At 43.2% G+C, this 18770-nt stretch overlaps 3 protein-coding genes across 5 annotated transcripts; 1 reads left to right on the top strand and 2 right to left on the bottom strand.

Annotated features, from left to right (window-relative positions):
- The first annotated feature begins 324 nt into the window (after positions 1 to 324).
- LOC114448385 (NADH dehydrogenase [ubiquinone] flavoprotein 1, mitochondrial-like) lies at positions 325 to 3872 on the top strand. The gene is made up of 11 exons (XM_028425302.1): positions 325 to 365; positions 989 to 1181; positions 1710 to 1792; positions 1867 to 2037; positions 2129 to 2312; positions 2403 to 2592; positions 2717 to 2929; positions 3016 to 3182; positions 3268 to 3349; positions 3540 to 3685; positions 3761 to 3872. Exons 1-11 carry the CDS (start codon positions 325 to 327, stop codon positions 3854 to 3856), a joined length of 1566 nt encoding a protein of 521 aa, XP_028281103.1. The 3' UTR covers positions 3857 to 3872.
- A 266-nt stretch (positions 3873 to 4138) lies between these two features.
- khdc4 (KH domain containing 4, pre-mRNA splicing factor) lies at positions 4139 to 9653 on the bottom strand. 3 transcript variants are annotated; one of them, XM_028424627.1, is made up of 14 exons: positions 9510 to 9653; positions 8902 to 9085; positions 8637 to 8765; positions 8468 to 8547; positions 8321 to 8373; positions 8046 to 8224; positions 7661 to 7872; positions 7474 to 7534; positions 7181 to 7241; positions 6778 to 7064; positions 6466 to 6609; positions 5903 to 6012; positions 5718 to 5803; positions 4139 to 4842 (listed from the first exon to the last, which is right to left on the bottom strand). In XM_028424627.1, the coding sequence occupies exons 1-14, from the start codon at positions 9536 to 9538 to the stop codon at positions 4610 to 4612; spliced, it is 1848 nt and encodes a 615-aa protein (XP_028280428.1). In that variant the 5' UTR covers positions 9539 to 9653; the 3' UTR covers positions 4139 to 4609. The 3 variants fall into 3 exon arrangements, 2 of the variants coding, with proteins under 2 accessions (XP_028280428.1, XP_028280429.1); XR_003671885.1 differs by having other exon boundaries at positions 4785 to 4842; positions 5903 to 5984; XM_028424628.1 differs by lacking the exon at positions 4139 to 4842 and having other exon boundaries at positions 5661 to 5803; positions 5903 to 5984.
- A 5985-nt stretch (positions 9654 to 15638) lies between these two features.
- On the bottom strand, positions 15639 to 18338 carry uts2r3 (urotensin-2 receptor 3). Its single transcript, XM_028424633.1, has 2 exons — positions 18094 to 18338; positions 15639 to 16911 (listed from the first exon to the last, which is right to left on the bottom strand). The coding sequence occupies exon 2, from the start codon at positions 16854 to 16856 to the stop codon at positions 15717 to 15719; it is 1140 nt and encodes a 379-aa protein (XP_028280434.1). The 5' UTR covers positions 16857 to 16911; positions 18094 to 18338; the 3' UTR covers positions 15639 to 15716.
- Positions 18339 to 18770: the final 432 nt, after the last annotated feature.

The raw sequence follows: 18770 nt of genomic DNA, 5'->3' as shown, positions 1-18770 counted from the left end.
TGTGTTGCTGTTAATTTGTTGTTTTACTAAATGCAAGTCGTCTTAATAGTGACCCCTGTGGCCATTAAGTGAACTGCAGCCACCCTGTTGCTCACATCCTCAGCCACCATATTTGCCTAAGTGAGCATTAGGTGAAGTTGTTTGGTGAAGTGCAATGTTGCGCTGTTGTGTGTTTTGAACTGAAGGGATTCCTAATCCTCTCTGGTTTAGTATTCATATTATTTGTAAAGCTGAGTTCAATCACACATAGTTACTGGCATCGCCTTGTAATATGACATCTATTATCTGGGTAAACCCCTTACTGTTAAATATATGGATTGTATTATGGATCATGTTGGTGATGTGCTACACTATCAAGCTCTCAGGTGCCATGATTTGGCTACATGTTATTATTTTATTTTTCATCTAGCCTATATTTGGCTACATTGGGTAGTAAGTTCATGTTAGATTTACATATTGGTGTGCTTAGAAGTGAGTATGGGATGCCAGCATGAAAAACAATCACACCTCTTGTTTTAATGTTGTTTTAATGTGCCTATAACTGCCACATTACAGTCCTGTAGTTTCAGATCATCACAGATAATCCCATGTGATGAATCTTAAAGTTAAAATTGAAGTTAGGTCATAAGTTCTGGTGAACAGACTGAATATATATCTTTTCAATCACTATACTGACATTAATCTGTGACAAGCCCAGTTCAGTTTTCATATATTTGTTTAATCTGAATAAACGTTAGCAATTAAGATAGCTAGGGGGTTAATTTTCAGTGGGCCCTGATTAGATGTATGTAGGTCCAAACTGCACAAAATCCCTTTATAAAAATTACCTGAGCAATCACCTGCTTCTGTGTGCAGCTATGTGCATTAGATTGGATAGCCTGCCTGTCACATGTCACACAGGCAGGTGGAACAGGATGTGACGTGCGCCTTTAATCCTATTAGTGTAATTAGGCTGAACCAGCAGACTGCACTGCAACTCCTCTTGCAGCAAAGGTCTCAGAGTGTATGAGAAGTCAAACGGAGTCCCTGTGAGGAACCCCTTTGGAGCAAAACATAGTTTAGTTTGGTTGTGTAGAGCATCTTTAGCCTCCAGTAGGATGCTTCCCACACGGATGCTGTGGGGTGCTGTGGCACGTCAGCTCACTCCACGTCTGACCTACAGCACTGCTGCGCAGCCACAGGTAGGCCTGCGCTCACACACAAACTAACAGTGCAGTGTAACGGTGGAGTTTCTCTGCTAAACAAGACATGTAATGTAGTAAAACATTCAAGAAAAGGATCCAGAAAGCAGACCAGAGTCACTGAAACTCTCAAATGCTACATATTCTAGACTTTATATGCTTTTATAATATGGTACAACACAGGCTAATACAACACAGGTTCCCAAATATTACCACTATTTTTAATTAATTCCAATATATGGCAGTAATCTTGACACTGTTAAACAGGAATTGTTTTTAATTCTAAATGTAAGTATAAAAACAAAGTTGTCATAATTACATTTTAAACAAAATAGTACAAAATAAGGGCCTCGTGTTCAAAAGGTTTAAATGAGAGCTGTGCAATAATACAGGCATAGAGAGAGGCTTTAAAATTAAATACTGATTACTAAGCACAGAGATGGAGATGACTGTATCTGTATATCTGTCTGCAGTTAAACAATGGCTGCTCTAGCAACTCATGCATCACCCAATTCTGCCTTTCAACAGGTGAAGCCAAAAAAGACCAAATTTGGTCCTTTGAGCGACCAAGACCGGATATTCACCAACTTATATGGCCGACATGATTGGAGGTAAAAAAAAAAAGTGAAACCCATTTCTCGACTTTCTGATGACCTGAAATACTTTTCCTCTTCTCTTGTCCTAGACTCAAGGGTGCACTCAAAAGAGGAGACTGGTATAAGACCAAGGAGATTATACTGAAGGGACAGGACTGGATCCTCAATGAGGTGAAAATCTCAGGGCTCCGCGGCAGGGGAGGGGCAGGATTTCCTACAGGCATGAAGTGGAGTTTCATGAACAAACCTAGCGATGGCAGGTAGAAAACTACACAAACAAACAAACAACATAAAGTAAATCTGATCTGTCCACACCAATCATAACTATCTGCTGACATGTCTGTGTGATAGGCCCAAATATCTGGTGGTGAATGCTGATGAGGGGGAGCCTGGGACGTGTAAAGACCGGGAGATAATGCGCCATGACCCCCATAAGCTTATAGAGGGCTGCCTGGTGGCTGGGAAAGCAATGGGAGCTCGTGCTGCGTACATCTACATTAGAGGAGAGTTTTACAATGAGTCATCAAATCTGCAGGTAAACATATGTACAGACTGAGGATAATCACTCCACATGTAAAATGTGTAGTCATCACATTCATGCCATCGTTTGTGTTTCTTCAAACAGGTGGCCATTAATGAGGCATACAAAGCAGGGCTGATAGGAAAGAACGCCTGCGGCTCAGGGTATCATTTTGATGTGTTTGTTATGCGTGGAGCTGGAGCCTACATCTGTGGAGAGGAGACGGCCCTCATCGAGTCTCTTGAGGGCAAACAGGGGAAACCTCGACTCAAACCGCCTTTCCCTGCAGACATAGGTGAGCCACTTGCTCCAACATCCTCCTTCCTACAACAGCTAATTATAGTTCAACAAACTGCAAAATAGAGCTATATTGTAATTACAGTTATTCACTGCCATTGCATCTCTCTCTCTCCCTCAAGGAGTGTTTGGATGCCCAACAACTGTGTCCAACGTGGAGACAGTTGCCGTGGCGCCTACGATCTGTCGTCGAGGCGGAGCTTGGTTTGCAAGCTTTGGGAGGGAGAGGAACTCTGGCACAAAGCTGTTCAACATCTCTGGTCATGTGAACAAACCGTGCACAGTGGAGGAAGAGATGTCTGTCCCCCTGAGAGAGCTACTAGAGAGACACGCAGGTATGTGTTAACAATCTGTGTTGATGTGGGTTTACTTGATGAAATGTTGACTAAACTTCCTCTGTCCTCTCGTGTGGCCCCTGCAGGTGGAGTGAGGGGTGGCTGGGACAATCTATTAGGAGTGATCCCAGGGGGGTCCTCCACTCCCATCATCCCCCGGCATGTGTGTGATGATGTTTTGATGGATTTTGATGACCTGGTCCGGGCAGAGTCTGCCCTGGGAACTGCAGCCATCATAGTGATGGACAAATCGGTAGACAGTTACTTTAATAATCACACTATCCGCAGCACCTTTAGTGACAAACATGGGTAATGTCTTTTTTTTTCTCTCCCTCCAGACTGATGTGATCCGAGCTATTGCACGTTTGGTTGAGTTCTATAAGCATGAGAGCTGTGGACAGTGCACCCCCTGCAGAGAGGGTAAGGAAGAGCAACTGTAATCCTAATTATAATCAGCAATGTGTTATAATTGCGTGTGTGCCCCCTGGAATCCAGACTCAGCTGTTACTACCATTAAAATATGTACATATGCTCACAACTACGGTGGGAGGAAACTTTGGCGTGTGCTCATCTTTTGTTTTTGTTTCCACATGTTTGTCCCTTGTCTCAGGAGTGGACTGGATGGATAAAATGATGTGGAGATTTGTGCGAGGAGAGGCCGCAGTGTCAGAGATTGACATGATTTGGGAGCTCAGCAAGCAGATAGAAGGACACACCATTTGTGCGCTGGGGGATGGAGCTGCCTGGCCTGTGCAGGTATCTTGTAGTTCCTATAATCAAATTGAACCTCAAGAGTACTAAGTACTAATTTTAGTTATTTCTTGCATACAGGGTCTGATTCGCCACTTCAGGCCAGTCATGGAGAGCCGCATTGCTCAGTACAATAAGAAAAATCCTCCTAGAGAGCCAGAGATCGAGATGATCTGAAACTGTGAAACTTAACACACAAGTATAACATAGCACAGTATGTATGTACTGCTGTATTCCTTATTTTGAGCATATGTTTAAGTGAAAAACATTCTTGTTGTTCCAAGTCTTTCTTCACAAAGTTTAAAATCTACAAAAATAGCAGTGTTTTTCCAGAGTGAATGAACGTGGCAGCATGATGTTCATTTAATTCATTATTTGTTTTGGCAGGCAGAAAGGACAGTGTCTTAGCTTCTATTTACCCCTGGCCAACTATGACAAAAACAGACAAGTGCAATGAAACACAGCAATAAATTAAGTTTATTTCATAAAAGCATGAAATAAATTGAATAGGTTTACCACATTTAAGTCCAATACAGTCTGTACAAAAAAGAGCAGATTAGGAAAAGATGATGCCACTGAACAACAGACAAAAAGCAAAGGGGCTGTGCTGGGATGTAATGAAAATGTAATGGTCACTAAAACTAGGCCTGATCCGAATTTTTAGTCCGTTCAAAATAAACCTGAAGGCAGAATATCTGCCCATCTATACAGCCTGCAAATATTCCTCTACACACTATAAAGTGTGCAGAGGGAAAAAACAGATTTTGTACAATACATTAGTATGCCCATTTGAAACCCAAGAACGAAAATGACGCTGAAAACCAACACACAAGAGGCATTCGTGTGCTGTATGAAAAAGACAGGCTCAGTTTGGGTGAACATCCTGTTAAGACTGCAGAAAGCAATGAGGGAGTTTAGGTTTTTCCTGGTTTAAGGTGCCATCCAGAAAGGCATAGTCTGCTGCTGAGGCTGTGTTTTGGCACGGGGAGGTGGTGGTGGAGGGCAGCGATAGCCCTGTGTCCAGCCTGAGGAGGTGGAGGTAGGGGGAACTCCCCCAGGGTTACCTGGCCCTGAGGCTTTGGAGGAGGGGTGGTCTTCCTCTTCATCAGAGGAGTCACCAGTGTACGCCACCAAACCTGTTTTCAGTCTTTTCACTGCAGGCTCTGAAATAAGAAGAGGGAAGCAAAAAGAAGAGACAGACAGCATGTGGAGAAAGAGGGAGAGAAAAAAACACAGAAAAAAACAACAGCAACAGCAGTGTGTTTCAAATACGACAGCAAGTTCATTATCCAAACACATGTTGGGAGAAACAAATAGTTATTAGATTTATATCAGCGTTTATGTGAGCAGAGCAGAGGAGGGGGCGGCCATTCGAAAGCAGCCATTGGTTGGTGGGGAGCGACAGTTAGGGCCGTCCAATCGAGTGGTAGGACAGCGTCACAAGACGAGTCATGCCCCACCCCATTCAGTATCCAGCATCACCCAGAGATACATGGAAGAGAAGAAAACACAGAGAAAAAGAGAAAAACACAAAAACAGGAGAGATTCTCATTAGTGAGGAAAGGAAAAACAAACTGCAGGCTGATGATGTCATCAGAACGGGAAAGTAAGGTGGACTTGACTCCTTTACAAATGAACTGAAAAATGCAATGAAAAAGTGCAGAGTCATAGCTGCGTCTCACTATCTGAAGGTTTCACTGCAGCAGAATCCTGTAAGAACCATAAGAAGGGTAAGGGCCAGTCTGAGGCGGAGGTGGGTGAGTGCGTGTATGTGTATAATATTATTCCAATTTCTGGGCCAACTATAAAAATCTCATGGTGCTTAACAGAGATGCTTTTTCGATCATCTCCGGTGAAAAACATGAAATTTAGACTTAGTCTAGGAGCCTGGAGAAGGATTTATACTTTACTCTCTCAGCTCTACATTAAGGCTATGAATAAATCGAGGCTAAGCTTATAAAGGGACACAGTTCACAGTGGAGAACTGTGGATTTGGATTTGGGCAGGGATTTGTCAGTCCAAAGGATAACAGCCTTACCCACAGGGCCTTGCGGTGCCCTTCTCTCTTCCATCTTGGGTCTCACTCCATTCACAGGCAGGGGTGGTGGGGGCATTAGCTGCCTACTGCAGAGCACAAAGAGAGGCAGGTTGAATTAAAAAAAGTCTATGTGCAGCACAAATAATTTAAATCAAATTAGGACAATTATATAAAAAGCAAAGTACCTGTTCCTCTCACTCGTCTGGCCAGAGGAACTTGGAGGTGCGGGTCCTGCAGTCTCTGGGCTGCCCACTGTGAAGCCTGCACCTAAATTAGTCATATGAATGGGTCCATGCTATGAGCAGAAAAACACACAGGCGCGATTAGCAGACATCCTGTACTAAACCCTGTCCTGATACTTTGTATATAATAATATATATCCTTACACCAAAATGAATAAAATCTAGCTTACCACAGGTCTGTCATTACACTCACAATTCCTTGTCCACTATGACAGACGCTTAACGCTTACCAGATAAAATAGCTTTTACTGAAACCCGGTTTAGCAGAAGATACATGAGTAAACTGTAAGTGAATACCAAGAGGAAAGCACACTCTCTCAAACAAGGCACATGATGTAAAATACATGTTAGTGAGAACAGCCTGACTGCACAGCTTACATATGACTGGCTGATGAACAAATGCATAATGTAGCATGGCTCTGTAAGGTGGGGAAAGGAAAAGAATGACTGAAGCTGAGAACCAGAGAGTGTTGATGGGTTTATAATGGGGAAGAGCTATTTATCACCTGGTATCCGAGTAGTCCGCTATCCCTCTCGTCTGGTACCTCCTCTGTGAAGCGCCTCTTCTGTGGTGGGTTCGCTGGGGCGGCTGAAAGCGGTGCTTTGGGCGGTGCTGCAGCAGAAGTAGGAAAATGTACAGGGGGGAGAGTCTGCATACAGAAGTAAAACAATATTATCAAATGATTGTTGTACGGCATGTGCTCATGATATGGATATGACATTCTTCTCTGACTTTGATTTTATTGGCAAGATGTGTTGCACAAGATGCTGCAACTTTGATAAATACAACAATTAAGAGTTTGGTGAGGCACCTTTACCTGAGGCAGAGTGTCTGGAGCTGAAACAGGAACCGGGGCAGGAGCAGGGGCAGGAGCTGGTGCAGGAACGGGGGCTGGAACAGGAGCAGCAGTAGGTCGGAGAGGGTATTGAGCAGGCACACCTGCATTTGACACTGGAGGTATAGGAGGTGGGACAGTGTAAGGTGGAGGGACAGGTTGGGGCTGGGGTGGGAGTACAGGCATGGGGTAGCCTGGCTGGTATCCAGTAGGAGGGTAGTATGGAGGCTGAGGAGGAATACCATTCACTACAGGAGGCTGTGCAAAACCTGGGGAGAAAAAACACAGATGAAATCAGCCTATCAGGGAATTCTACTAAGGCAGACTGAGGATATGCTACCTGTTAGCTGAAATCTAAACCATATAAAAACTGCAAGTTCTGTACCTTGTTGCGTTGGCATCATTGTGCTCATTTGATTAAGGAAGCGAGAATACTCTGCATGGACCTAGAAAGAGGAGAAGCAGCTTTGTATACAAGGCTTCCTGGTTCAAAATATCAATTTACCAAAAATGTAAGGTATCATTATTATTATGGAAACTATGAGTTAATTAACACACATAAGTAGTACATGATTTTGAATACAGAAAAATCAGGCTGCTATGTGAATCGGAGATAAAACATATTGTCTTCCAGACTGTAGTCTTTAAGAGATGTCAGTGGTGATATAAAGTACTCACAGTCTGTAGCAGGTTCTCACACAAGGTTTTTGCTGCTGCAAGCCCTTCTGGTTTAGGATGACTTGAGAGGAAAAAAATGCATTTAGTTCAACTTTGTTAAAAAAAACAAAAAAAAAAACAAACACAGAGGCATACTTCATTACAGCAAAGATTGTTTATGCTTTGTAATTTACAGGATAACACCCACCTGATGTAAATGTACATGGGTTCAAAGGCCTCTCGTCCAGATGCAGGCTCCAAACAGCCTGACCCCTTCCCTCTGAGAAAGACTTTGGCCCCAGTCTCAGCCTGAATGTGCTGCAGGTATGAACAACCAGGGCCCTCAACCCGCTCTTTGACCACAAACCCCGGGATAGCATGTTCCAGACCCACAAAGACCTTATCTTGAACATAATGCATCTGAGAGACAAAAGGCAACACAAAACCATTTGACAGTAGGTTATTGTTAGTATTACAAATCATCTGGTTTACCGTGTATTAGCAACAGCATAAGTTGAAGCAATTTTTCTAAAACATTGCTTGTTGCATTAAACAAGTGTGACGGTAAACATAATGTGTTTCATCATTCTTACCCCTGACTGAAAGTGTGGTTTATGGTGAGTGCTAGGAGGCATTGAAGGTGGAGGTGGGTTCTGTTGATGGTAAACTGTGACCGAAGCCCCACTTGGGGAGAACGCTGAGGAAGAGGATGAGGCAGTTGCAGCCTTCACCACGCCATTGGTGATGATCTCTTTGATTCTATTGACTGCTCCTGGAGAAAAAATGAAATTAAAAAAAACATCAGCTGATTTATGCAACATAAAAAAACATTCAATTCAATCATAGTTGATTGAAATTCAGTACTGACTGTCAACAAGCTCTCTCGTCTGCCCTTGGACGTGCAGATACAGAGGCCGATCACTGTGAGAGTAGGAACAAAGCTGTGTTAATATACAGGCCCTCTAGTTTTACCCACTAGTATTTAATACTTATAGGCAGAGATGAGAGAAGTCACCCTGGTAGTGCTTTGCCCTTCTCTTCTGCTGTCATGTAACGCCCTCTGGTGGAAACTGCAGCTCCGCTCACTTTACTGATCTGCAAAGGTGACAGGTAAAAAACGCATAAAAAGCAGTTCACATGCGATGCTCGGTTAGTCAAACATGCTTGTCCATGTCGCTGCTGACCTCATCCTGTGTTTGCCCACGTGTGAGGAGATTTCGACAGGTGATTGGGACATCATTTATCTCAACTTCAGCTACCACTAGGTCATCTTTGGCTTTCGTTGGTACTGGAGGCTTTCCAACACCTACAGCCTGAGCAGGAAGAGAAACAAGGTGTACAGGTACTGATGTGAGGTGTAGTCACTTATTATCATCATATTTCAAACCCCAATAACAAGGTCTGGTTACCCTGCGTTGCTTTAAAACATCCACACTGCGTTTTCCTCACCTTATCTGGTAATCCAGGGGTGCCTATTTGTGATGGTTTGAGTTTGCCTTTGGCCACTAGCATGGCATTAATCTTGGCCGCCACAGCAGCTGCAGCATCCAGAGCTCCGGTGGGCGCAGCTTCAGCCTCCCCCATCCCAGCAGAGCCAGACCCGGGGCCAGGCTGGTCCCATTTGCTGCGGCGGCTGCAAGGACGGAAGAAAATAAACAATTGGCACACTACAGCTGAACAAATCTTTAATTTTGCTAATATAGCCAACACTAAACCAAAACCACCTGCCACTCTCAACAGTGAAACCCACTGTTATTGTTTATGTTTTGGAAACTGGCCAAAGGGAGACTGTGGACTCTCAGGTCTTTTCATTTTAAGAATTTAAACTCATTGCGATCATTACTATATCGACAAATTTACACGCACTCTAGAAAGACATTTGGTATTTGAAGGTAACACCTGAATAGCTTAAAAGCTAGCTAGCAGCAGCACGACAACACCGCCATCATTACATAAGGTGGCTAGCATTAGCTAGCAAGCCGGCTAACTGAAGGCATAACAACGGTGGGTCAAATACTACTTAAAAACACAGAAAGAGTCCCGTTTGATATACTTACCCGCTGTTCTGGGTTCCACAAAATGACATAAATATTCCGTCAAATTTATTTTGTTCTCTCGGTACGAAAATCCTCCCTGCTCTGCACTGTAGCTTGGTTGTTGCTAAGGATAGTGCTCTGACACCCGAGGCTTGCTTCGGTCACGTGACTAGTGACGTTTGAACCACTTCGGTGACGTTTGAAGCAGTTGAGTGCTTCGAACTGCATACGAGTCATGTGGTTCGGGTTGTGAATCGCTTGGTGGGATTGAGTGTGTTCAGAGATATAACGTCCCTATATGTAGATATATCAATATATAGTTATAGATTAATTAGATAGTGAAATACATTAGCTACATTTATCAGTTTGAGATTCTTTAAATATGAGTTAAATATATTATTTAGATGAAAACGATTTAAGAATTCCGTAGCATTAAACTGTTATTGATCACGTTTCTCTTGCATAGGCAAAACTCTGTGTGTGTGTGTGTTGTGTCAGCCTGAAATCATTCAACAATGTAGTGTAGTCGAACGAGACTGTGTATGGTGATTCAAATCCCAATCCATGAACCAATAACACACACCACAATTCATTTTATTCACCACTAGATGTCCTACTCGAGCACTGTGTCATTGAAGCCTCGAGTAATGAACCATTTCTTGACTCAGGTGTCGAAGCTTCAACAAAGCCTTGAAAACCCATCACTAGTTGTTGCTTCTGTATCATACGGCTTCCGCCTCCGGTGCTAACTGACAACAAGTCCACAAGAGGGTGCCAGATAGCAGCACATTTCCACAAAAACCTTCAGGTGAGTTTTCCACAGCCTCACCTGTCCTGCTTTCATCACCCCCTTGCCAGTCTTGGCGAGTTTCTCCAGAGGAGGTATCAAAGTCCCCAGTAAAGAGAAAACGCTGAGCTACCGGACCTGCTTCACGACCAAGGTAGGTTTAAAGTACTTGCACAACTTTTGAATGTGTGGCTCACGACAGTGTTTTGATTTGATTTGTGATGGGATCCCTCTAATTTCTCTAGTTTCTGAGGACAGAGCATGCAGCCAAACGATGGCTAGCATTTAGCTAACCCTTCACGCTGCATTTCAAAGTTTACAGAGAGAGAGAGTAGACTCAGCAAACCGTGTGTGTGGTGCATGTGTGTCCTATTTCCATATTTACTGCAGATGGTGTTTGTTGCTCGTTAACATGCTATCAACACACAAACAATGCATACATGGCAGCGTTTCCCTGTGCCTTACTGGCTCTGATTGTCTTTTGATTTAAACAGGCTCCAAAGGCAATATCAAGCCAAACGTGTAGGGCCAGGCCACAGCATCATGCCTGCCTGCTCCTTGCCTGTGCTGATGCAGTGTACAAGGTTACTCAGAGTCAGTCTTGCAGGTACAGGTGTTTAGTTACTGACCACCCAGGAACTCAGATACATGGCCAGGAGGTGCAGGTTACTGTGGAAGGTGAGAGCTCTATGTGGGGGCGACATGGATCAACAGATTGAACAACCAGCAGCCCTGGATGAATTTCTTTTGTGCTGTCTTGTTGGGTGTTGAAAAGATTGTAAAACTCTTCATTCTTGAGTTTGATTAGAATCAGAGTCTGTCATGTGTGCTTTAGGAAATTGAAAATGGTTTGATTGTAAAGGTTTATTTTAAGTTACTGACCATTGCTCGGGCCATGAAAGTTATTTTTCATTTTAAGAATGAAGGTATTAGATTGTGCATAGTTGTTTTATAGCATTTGGCAGTTTGTGCAATGGTGCTATTTGAGGTTTGGATATTTTTTGTGATGTGACAACTGTTTAGTAAACATCCTATTGATTCCCAATCATTTGAACGGTTTTTAAACTAACCTCAGAAGTAATCATTCCTTAGATGTGCAATTTTGAGATCTCCAATTTTAGAGCCACTCAAGCTAGAAGTTTATATAGAAGTTTATATATTGCCCTAACACACATTTTTCTGGGAATCCAAAACGTATCTATGCTTGAATAACCCTGCAAAGACCACTTCACAGTATGCATACTGTGTGAGGGATGATGCACGATGACCCACATCTTACTCAGTTCTTTCATTTCACCTGCAGGTGGCACTGTAATTCTAAATGTGACCACTGGTCACTCTTGAACCTCATACTTCTATAGTAATTCCAAGGCTTTTTAACCTTTCAGCCTAAATTATTTATAATTGCCTTAAATTTACACACTTCATTTTAATTTTGACATGACTAAGGGAAATAACTCCTAGTTGTCTTCTGTTTGAGATGCACCCTTCTTAAACAAAAACACCATAAAGATGGTCTGTTCCTATTCATAAAATAATGAGGGTGCAATTAATTATTATTTTTCATTCATTTACCTCATTAATAACTTTGGTTTAAGCTTATGACTTCTAGTGTTTTTCTTTATTGGACTAACAGCGAAGCACCCCAACATGAATGTCTGGGCAAATGAGACAAAAGCTGTAAAGTTAAGAAATGAATATACAGATAATGTTAGATTTTTTGTTGTAATCCAGACTTTTGTTCTAATATTGTACAATGAGGAAATGCAAAATATCCTTCCCCAGCTGCAGGAATCTCACTGCATGGACAAACCATGATGTTCACTTGGGTAAAGTGGCAAAAGGTCAGAGGTCGGCGGAGCTTTGACGCCTGAGCTGACAGGGATGACTGTTTACAGGCAGTGTGCTGTGAAGGGAGAAGGCAGGGGAGGAACAGAGGGAGGGAGAGAAAGAGCGAGCGGGGCAGACATGTCATATTTACTGTCTTGCCTAGTAAGAGCCCAAGTGCGAACAGTAATGTGTATGTTGGTTGATGTAACCTCCGGCCTTCAAGGCACACAAGCCTGGTCCTCGCCTGATCCTGGTGGATGACACGGAGATGTGAAGTCAGGGACGTGATTTACGGAGGGTGCCTCACGGTGGGGTTGCTTTGGGTTGAACAAAGAGACACTGTGACAAACTTTCAGTGTTTGCTGTCAAACCAGCAATTACTAGCTGTGTTTTTATATTGCGGGTGCCTTTAACATGTGGAGTATCATAAACTAGTTCTTTATTTCAGTAGCAGGGATGTTGGTGTAAACTAAAGCTGCCAATGGTAACGATAATTAGTGGGCATTTCGGTATGGTGTTTTTGTTATAGAATCTGATATGAAACACTAACATCATACAGTATAAGGTGAGCCTTTGCAGAGGTATGGAAGTGCAGGGGAAGCAGAAAGTGTAGAGGGGACAAAAAGTGATTGAGAGAGGGAAAACAGATGGGGAGATTGAATTTTAGTGGTGGGAAGGCGGAGTGTGAAGGGAATCTTTTTTGTGTGTGTCTAGAGAGAATGGGAGCCTCTTATACACCTCACAGCATGAATCTGGCCCGGGCTGTGGCCTCGTCTCGTCTGCGCAGCAGGGTTCTTTCCTGAGCAGGCTGCCCAGGGGAGGGGCACCTGCAGCAGCCTCAAACACTGGTCAGGAGGAGAGCCCGGCGGGCGGGGTGAGGGGGTGCAGGCCGGGGAATGGAAAGATGCTTGGTGCTTCCAGGAAACTGACATGTGTTGGATTTATGAAATCCTCAGGTAGATGATGTTAAAAGAAAACATTTGTCCTTGTGTTTTCCCTGTGGCCTAAAGAGGAAGACACTGCCTATAATCTCAGGATGGAATCGAAAGCTTCTGTTGCGCAGGAGGACAGAAGTTATGATTGGAGCGAGTCAGCCGGTGGTGGCAACTACCAATACAAACAACACAAAGTTTATAGATCGGCCAGCCTGCCAACTGAGACAATATTTTCCATCCATTTGGATGGGTTGACCAAACACCATGTATTTGAAGTTTATCAAACACTCAGTCATCCCTGCAGACCTGAGGGAGGACTTAATCATCTGATATATGGAGGTTTAGCATACACAGACACCCAAAACCTGTCCACTATGCAGACTCAGAAACATGCTCTCTAAGGTTTAATATCCACATTGCTGCTAAGTGTCTTTCTTGGATCGCTTTCATCTTTACAGAAGCTACACCCTCCATCTTCTGTCATTCTGGTATGACTAAGGAGTCCAAAAACCACCAAGCTTAATCTGAGGGTGCACATTTTCAAACGTACACAGAGCTGGCTCTTTGTCTGCACCAAATTCCATTTAAATAGACAAATGTGCCTTTTGGGTCTCAGTTGTCTGTGAAGGCTGGATGGATATTGCATTAACTTCACAACAGAAGCGCCCCCTGTGGTGTGACGGCACTGGGCTCAGAATAATAACTGCAGTGGGAATGTTATGCTCAGAGTTAGCCAGGCCAGGTAAATGGAAACACATGGTAGGCAGCATGAACTACAGAAGGGCCCTACAGCCTCAGAAATAATGGCATCATGGTGCAGAGAAACGCACGAGTTCCCCTGACAAATGCTTTTGGTATGTGTCTCTTCAACCTGTTGCTATTAGCAATACAGTAAAGCAGGCTTCTTGAGTAGCCTTAGGGTTTGTACTGTTCCTCAGCAAATGTACAAATACACATATTACATTGCATAATCATTTAGGTTAGCCATTACCTGGGGGTCATGTAGTCTCAGGCGTTATTGAATTCCCTGTCAAAACACAGTTAATAGGCCTTAATGGCCCTTCTGTGGTATTTGAGTGGACAAAGAAAAACACCACTTTTCTGATTTGTCACTGGACTCTCTATGTCTGGGTCAGCTGCACTTAAATATGCTGCAAAGACCACAGCGAACTACAGGACATTCTGCTCTCTGTGGGAAAGAAAATGTCTCTACACCAGCAGGTGGCAGCAGTCTGTATTCAAATTAATTCAAAGCAACATTAGCTCTCATGCAAAGTTTCATGCAAATCTCTCTAAACATGGATTGGGGGGGGGGCTTCATGTTTTCATACTTGAAGGCTGTTTTGTAAAAAAATTTGGATTGGAAAGCAAAGATGAGAAAATCTTCTACCTGCGCCTCTTTAACATGCTTTCATCAATCTCTTCTCTCGCACTGATTCTCTCAATGCTGTATCAAAATGCTCCATGGTAAGAACTTGTGTTTTGTTCCTTTTTATATTTGATATCAGCAGTATAGTGCCGACATAAATTAGAGGAGGTGAAATGCAACAGTTCCTAGACTGGAACCGCGATCCATATCTCAAATGACTACAGATCCTAAAGACCCAATTCATCCATAAAACCACCGTGTTTCTGACCACCTTGTCTCTGGCCATGACTTCTTCGTCCTATCAACCATCTCCATCCTCACTTCTCTCTGTCTGACAATATTTGCTCATCTGCGTCAAAGAGCAGCAGGGTTTGCCATGCAGTACAGTGCAGCCTTTGATTCAGACAGAGACATGCCACTGTGAACAGGGAAGACCTAGAGACGCTGACATGCTGACACAGACACACAAACAAACGTCTTACACAAAGGACTGGATTATTTTGAATTTTTTAGTTCTAACATTGTACTTTACTTTAAAGTTGCCTCTTCTTGTTGTTTTTCAGGTCTTTCTTTTTTATTACATATACTATACTTACTGTTGCAGTCATGAATACCACAGTTTTATTTTACATACCAAAAGAGGACATGTTATCTGCAGTTAAAGACGCAGTGACACAGCAAAGTACAGAAAGTGGACCCTTTATTCAAGACTATATATTATGCATAAATATCAGTTACAGTCAACAACAATTGAGGCCATGCAAAGCATTGCATGAGTCATAACGGTAAAGCACATTTTCAACATGCAGGCTTAGATTATATATATATTTCATATGTCAGGGTTCAGGGGAAGAAAATAAAACACAGTTGACCCACGTAGACATAATTCATTATGTCAACAAACAATGTCTCAGAAAAATGTCCCAATGAGATCCTGACCAGTTGTTCAAAAACAAACATTTTCTTTCTTTCACTGAAAACAAGCAGAAGTGCTTAAGGTTTTACTGGAAATGCTTTCCCAACAGTCTGTTTACGTAATAAACCTGTCATTTCCACTTAATGACTTCTTACTTGTTATTTAATTTTTTTACTATATCAGTTGTCAAAGTCTTAAGTAGTTTACCTTCATGTCACACATACTACAGTGATTGTCAGTTTGCACTGGACAACTCAAGATTGTCCTTTCACAAGCAGTTACAAAGTGCTATGAATTGCTTAGTATTGCTCAGTCTTTGGTGCCTGTTTTGGAACTTGTACATGAATACATGTGCACAAATATTGTGCTTACTGTTGGAGAACAATAGACACTACTGCAGGGGACTGCTCTTGCGGCAGAGCTGATTTGCTGATGTCAGTGTCTGCCGGTTGCGTTTTTGTTTTCCAGTCAATAAAGTGTAAAAAAATGGATTCACACAAGAATTTCCATAAGTCAGCCCTGTGAGGATACGATTCACTGTCACCTGTGTTCCTACTGGTACTGTCCGTAGCATGTCAGGCTGGTAGAGAGGCAGCAGCTGCCAGATCCAGAATGGAAGGAAACAGGCCCAAAAGGCCAGGACTATCCCCAGGATGAGCAGCAGGACTTTTGGTTTGGGAGCACGCGGAGGACAAGCTGTGCTGCCTCCACTGGCCCAAGCAGGCCTGGTCTGTGACACCCAGTAAAGCCGGCCCAGAGTGGCATAAAGTGCTCCAATGGCTAGCCCAGGACCGAGAATGCTGGTGCAGAACAGCACACTCAGATAGGCCTTGGAGCTCTGCTCATCCCAGGCTGGAACACACAGCTGGCCCTCATGGTTCTCCCCATCCTCCAAGTGCAGTGTAATCATCATAGGTAGACTGAGGGCCACTGCTAGGCTCCAGGCTAGACCTACACGTAGCAGGCCTGAGGAGTTGGAGGAGGAGGTGTGCAGTGGATGGGCCACAGCCCGGTAACGGTCCAGACTCATGGCGGTGAGAGTAAAGATGGAGGCGTGCATGGTGAGGAGGTCCAGGCTCAGCAGGAGGCGGCAACCCAGCTCACCAAAGGCCCAGCCGGATGCCAGGCTGTCATACACGATGAAGGGAACAGTGAAAAGGTAGAGCAGATCAGCAAGAGCAAGGCTCAGCACCTGGAGGTGAAGAGAGGAAGAGGAGGAGGAGGAGGTGGGAGAGGAGGAAGGGGAGTTGGAGTAGGCAAGGCAGGATGGTAAAGGTATTCTTGTTAGACAGCATGCTGATCCTGGCCCATGCCTTCTCCTACTTCTCCTGCGCCTCAGAAGGAGGCCAATAGTGTAAAGGTTCCCTGTGATGCCCAGCAAGGAGATGAGAGAGAGGAACAAGCAGAAGAGAGCTGTGGATGCCAGGCTTGGTGATGGAGAGATGGAGGGTGAGGAGGAGGGCACAGACACGTTGGGGATTACAGGGAAGGTGTATGGAGAGGGAGGAGGCAAAGACCCTGACAGGTCCATGACAGGAAATTTGAAGAGTTAGGTGTACAGCAAGCAAATTTCTCAGACTCAAATACTGAATAACAGATAGGGAGGAGAGAGATGGAATGAAAACAGGTGGAGAAAAGAACAAAATTATGTTAGTTCTTCACTCCGGATTCAGGAAATTGTATTTGCTTGGCTCTTTTTAAGAACAACAAACCTGCCAAACTGATTTGGATCTCTCAGTGTGCTACCATGTGATTTATGCATATTTAAATCCTGACAGCAGATAAAGTAAATAAAGTCATATAAACATGTAGAAATGAAAATGTCAGCAGAGCCTGGATAGTTTATGTTTCTGCACAGATCTGTTCGGTTGGTACAGTGGTTTTATAGTTTCACGGGGCGCAGGCGAGGCTGTTATGGTTTTAGTCAAATAATTGGATTTTCAGAGCAGGAGGGCTCCGATTGAAAACTGTAAATCTAGGCTGAAACGCTCTTTCCTGCGTAAGGTCAACAGCTGGACAACAATTAGACTGAGACACAAAAAAATGTAACAGAAATGTAAACTAACGCGGCATAGACAATCTAATCTGTGGAGTTGTTGTTCGTGTATGGCGTGCGTTTTTACGCACTCGCGGTTTGGATGTGGAAACAAAGATTCAGCGCAAACACGAGGAGGAGGAATATGTTCGGCTTTACATTTTAAAGCAAAGTAGAAGTACCGCCTGTTATTCTGCCACAAAAATGCGTTTCTGCTAGGACTGATGAATTTCGGAGAAATGTAATCTGTAGCGACATCAAAGCAGACGCGGGGTGCCTGACAGGAAAGGCCTGTGTGACACATGGTGACCCAGGCGGCACCGGGGTTAAGAGCTACTGTTGAACTCTGGCGCAGTCTCCCGCAGAGCTCTGCGCCCACATACGTTACCGGCTCCCCTCAGATGCCAAACAACTTCCATCATTACCTATTCCAATATATATTTAAAATCTGTTTATAAAACATCGATGAATAATGAATAATGTTTTATTTTAGCAGACTTTTATAAACTTCAGATAAAATATTAAGTCCATTAAAAATCATCTTTAAGTCAATTAGTAACACAAAGATCCACTATTTATCCAGAGGAAAAACCTATACACTGAACTATAAAGGCCCTTAAGTGTGCCCTGTCAATCCTTTAAAAAGGACATCTGTCATAGGTTTATTTAATCCACACAGTAAATGTCTAGTCTCATGAAACAAAAAAAGTGATTTATTTTTTATTGAACTTACTTTAAAACAGTTTAGTCCTCGATGCTGAAAAAATAATATTCCGTGGATTTGTTTGGAGAAAAAAATCAGTTCCCATTTTAAAATCTTGGTGTCCTTACGTCTTTAAATCACGTCCTGACCTCCTCTGGAACAAAGTCAGGATTATGTTTTTGTTTGGCAGGAGGTGATTATCTGGAATATTGTGGCGATACTTTGTGATCTGATCTCTGGTGTCTGTCTGCAGTCGTCAGTGGTTCTCTGTCTCCTCAGCTCGGTCATTGATGTGTCTGAGTCAACCAGGGGAGTGTGTGTGAGTGGAAAAGGGGGTGGGATGGGACACAGACTGAAGGGGGGCTGTCCTGCCCCCCATAGAGTAAATTATTATTTTATATTCTTTAGAAGCAGTACAACCACAGAATTTATAGCAGTGTCTTTCTTAATCATACATTGCTCTTTTTACTAATTAATAGTGGGAACAGTGTGTTTTGATGGTTTTGGCTGGTTTCATTCTTAAACATGACAATTACAGTTTCTCTGTTTCGCCTGCTTTTGAATTACGACTAAAAAAACACTCTGAGCAAGCTGGTCCACAGCAGTGCCTGGTGTAAGAATTTAAAACCCAGATAAAGTTAATATTAGTGTCTGTTTTAAATTCTTATATTTAGCTACACTTTAGGGGATTTACTGTAAGTACGTTT

Source organism: Parambassis ranga, chromosome 16, assembly GCF_900634625.1.
Source record: "Parambassis ranga chromosome 16, fParRan2.1, whole genome shotgun sequence".
NCBI lineage: Eukaryota > Metazoa > Chordata > Actinopteri > Ambassidae > Parambassis > Parambassis ranga.
The sequence above is the reverse complement of the archived record's forward strand: the minus strand, read 5'-3'. Positions and strand labels throughout refer to the sequence as shown.

Bases quoted from the DNA above. Each gene is read 5' to 3' on its own strand.
- LOC114448385 (XM_028425302.1), top strand. From the start codon at position 325: ATGGATCATGTTGGTGATGTGCTACACTATCAAGCTCTCAG. The intron at 1,793-1,866 runs GTAAAAAAAAAA...CTCTTGTCCTAG, and splicing joins TATGGCCGACATGATTGGAG to ACTCAAGGGTGCACTCAAAA. The intron at 2,593-2,716 runs GTGAGCCACTTG...CTCTCCCTCAAG, and splicing joins GCCTTTCCCTGCAGACATAG to GAGTGTTTGGATGCCCAACA.
- khdc4 (XM_028424627.1), bottom strand. From the start codon at position 9,538: ATGTCATTTTGTGGAACCCAGAACAGCGG. The intron at 6,610-6,777 runs GTAAAGGTGCCT...TTCTGTATGCAG, and splicing joins CTCCAGACACTCTGCCTCAG to ACTCTCCCCCCTGTACATTT. The intron at 6,013-6,465 runs GTGATAAATAGC...TTCTGCTCATAG, and splicing joins GCGGACTACTCGGATACCAG to CATGGACCCATTCATATGAC.
- uts2r3 (XM_028424633.1), bottom strand. From the start codon at position 16,856: ATGGACCTGTCAGGGTCTTTGCCTCCTCCCTCTCCATACACCTTCCCT.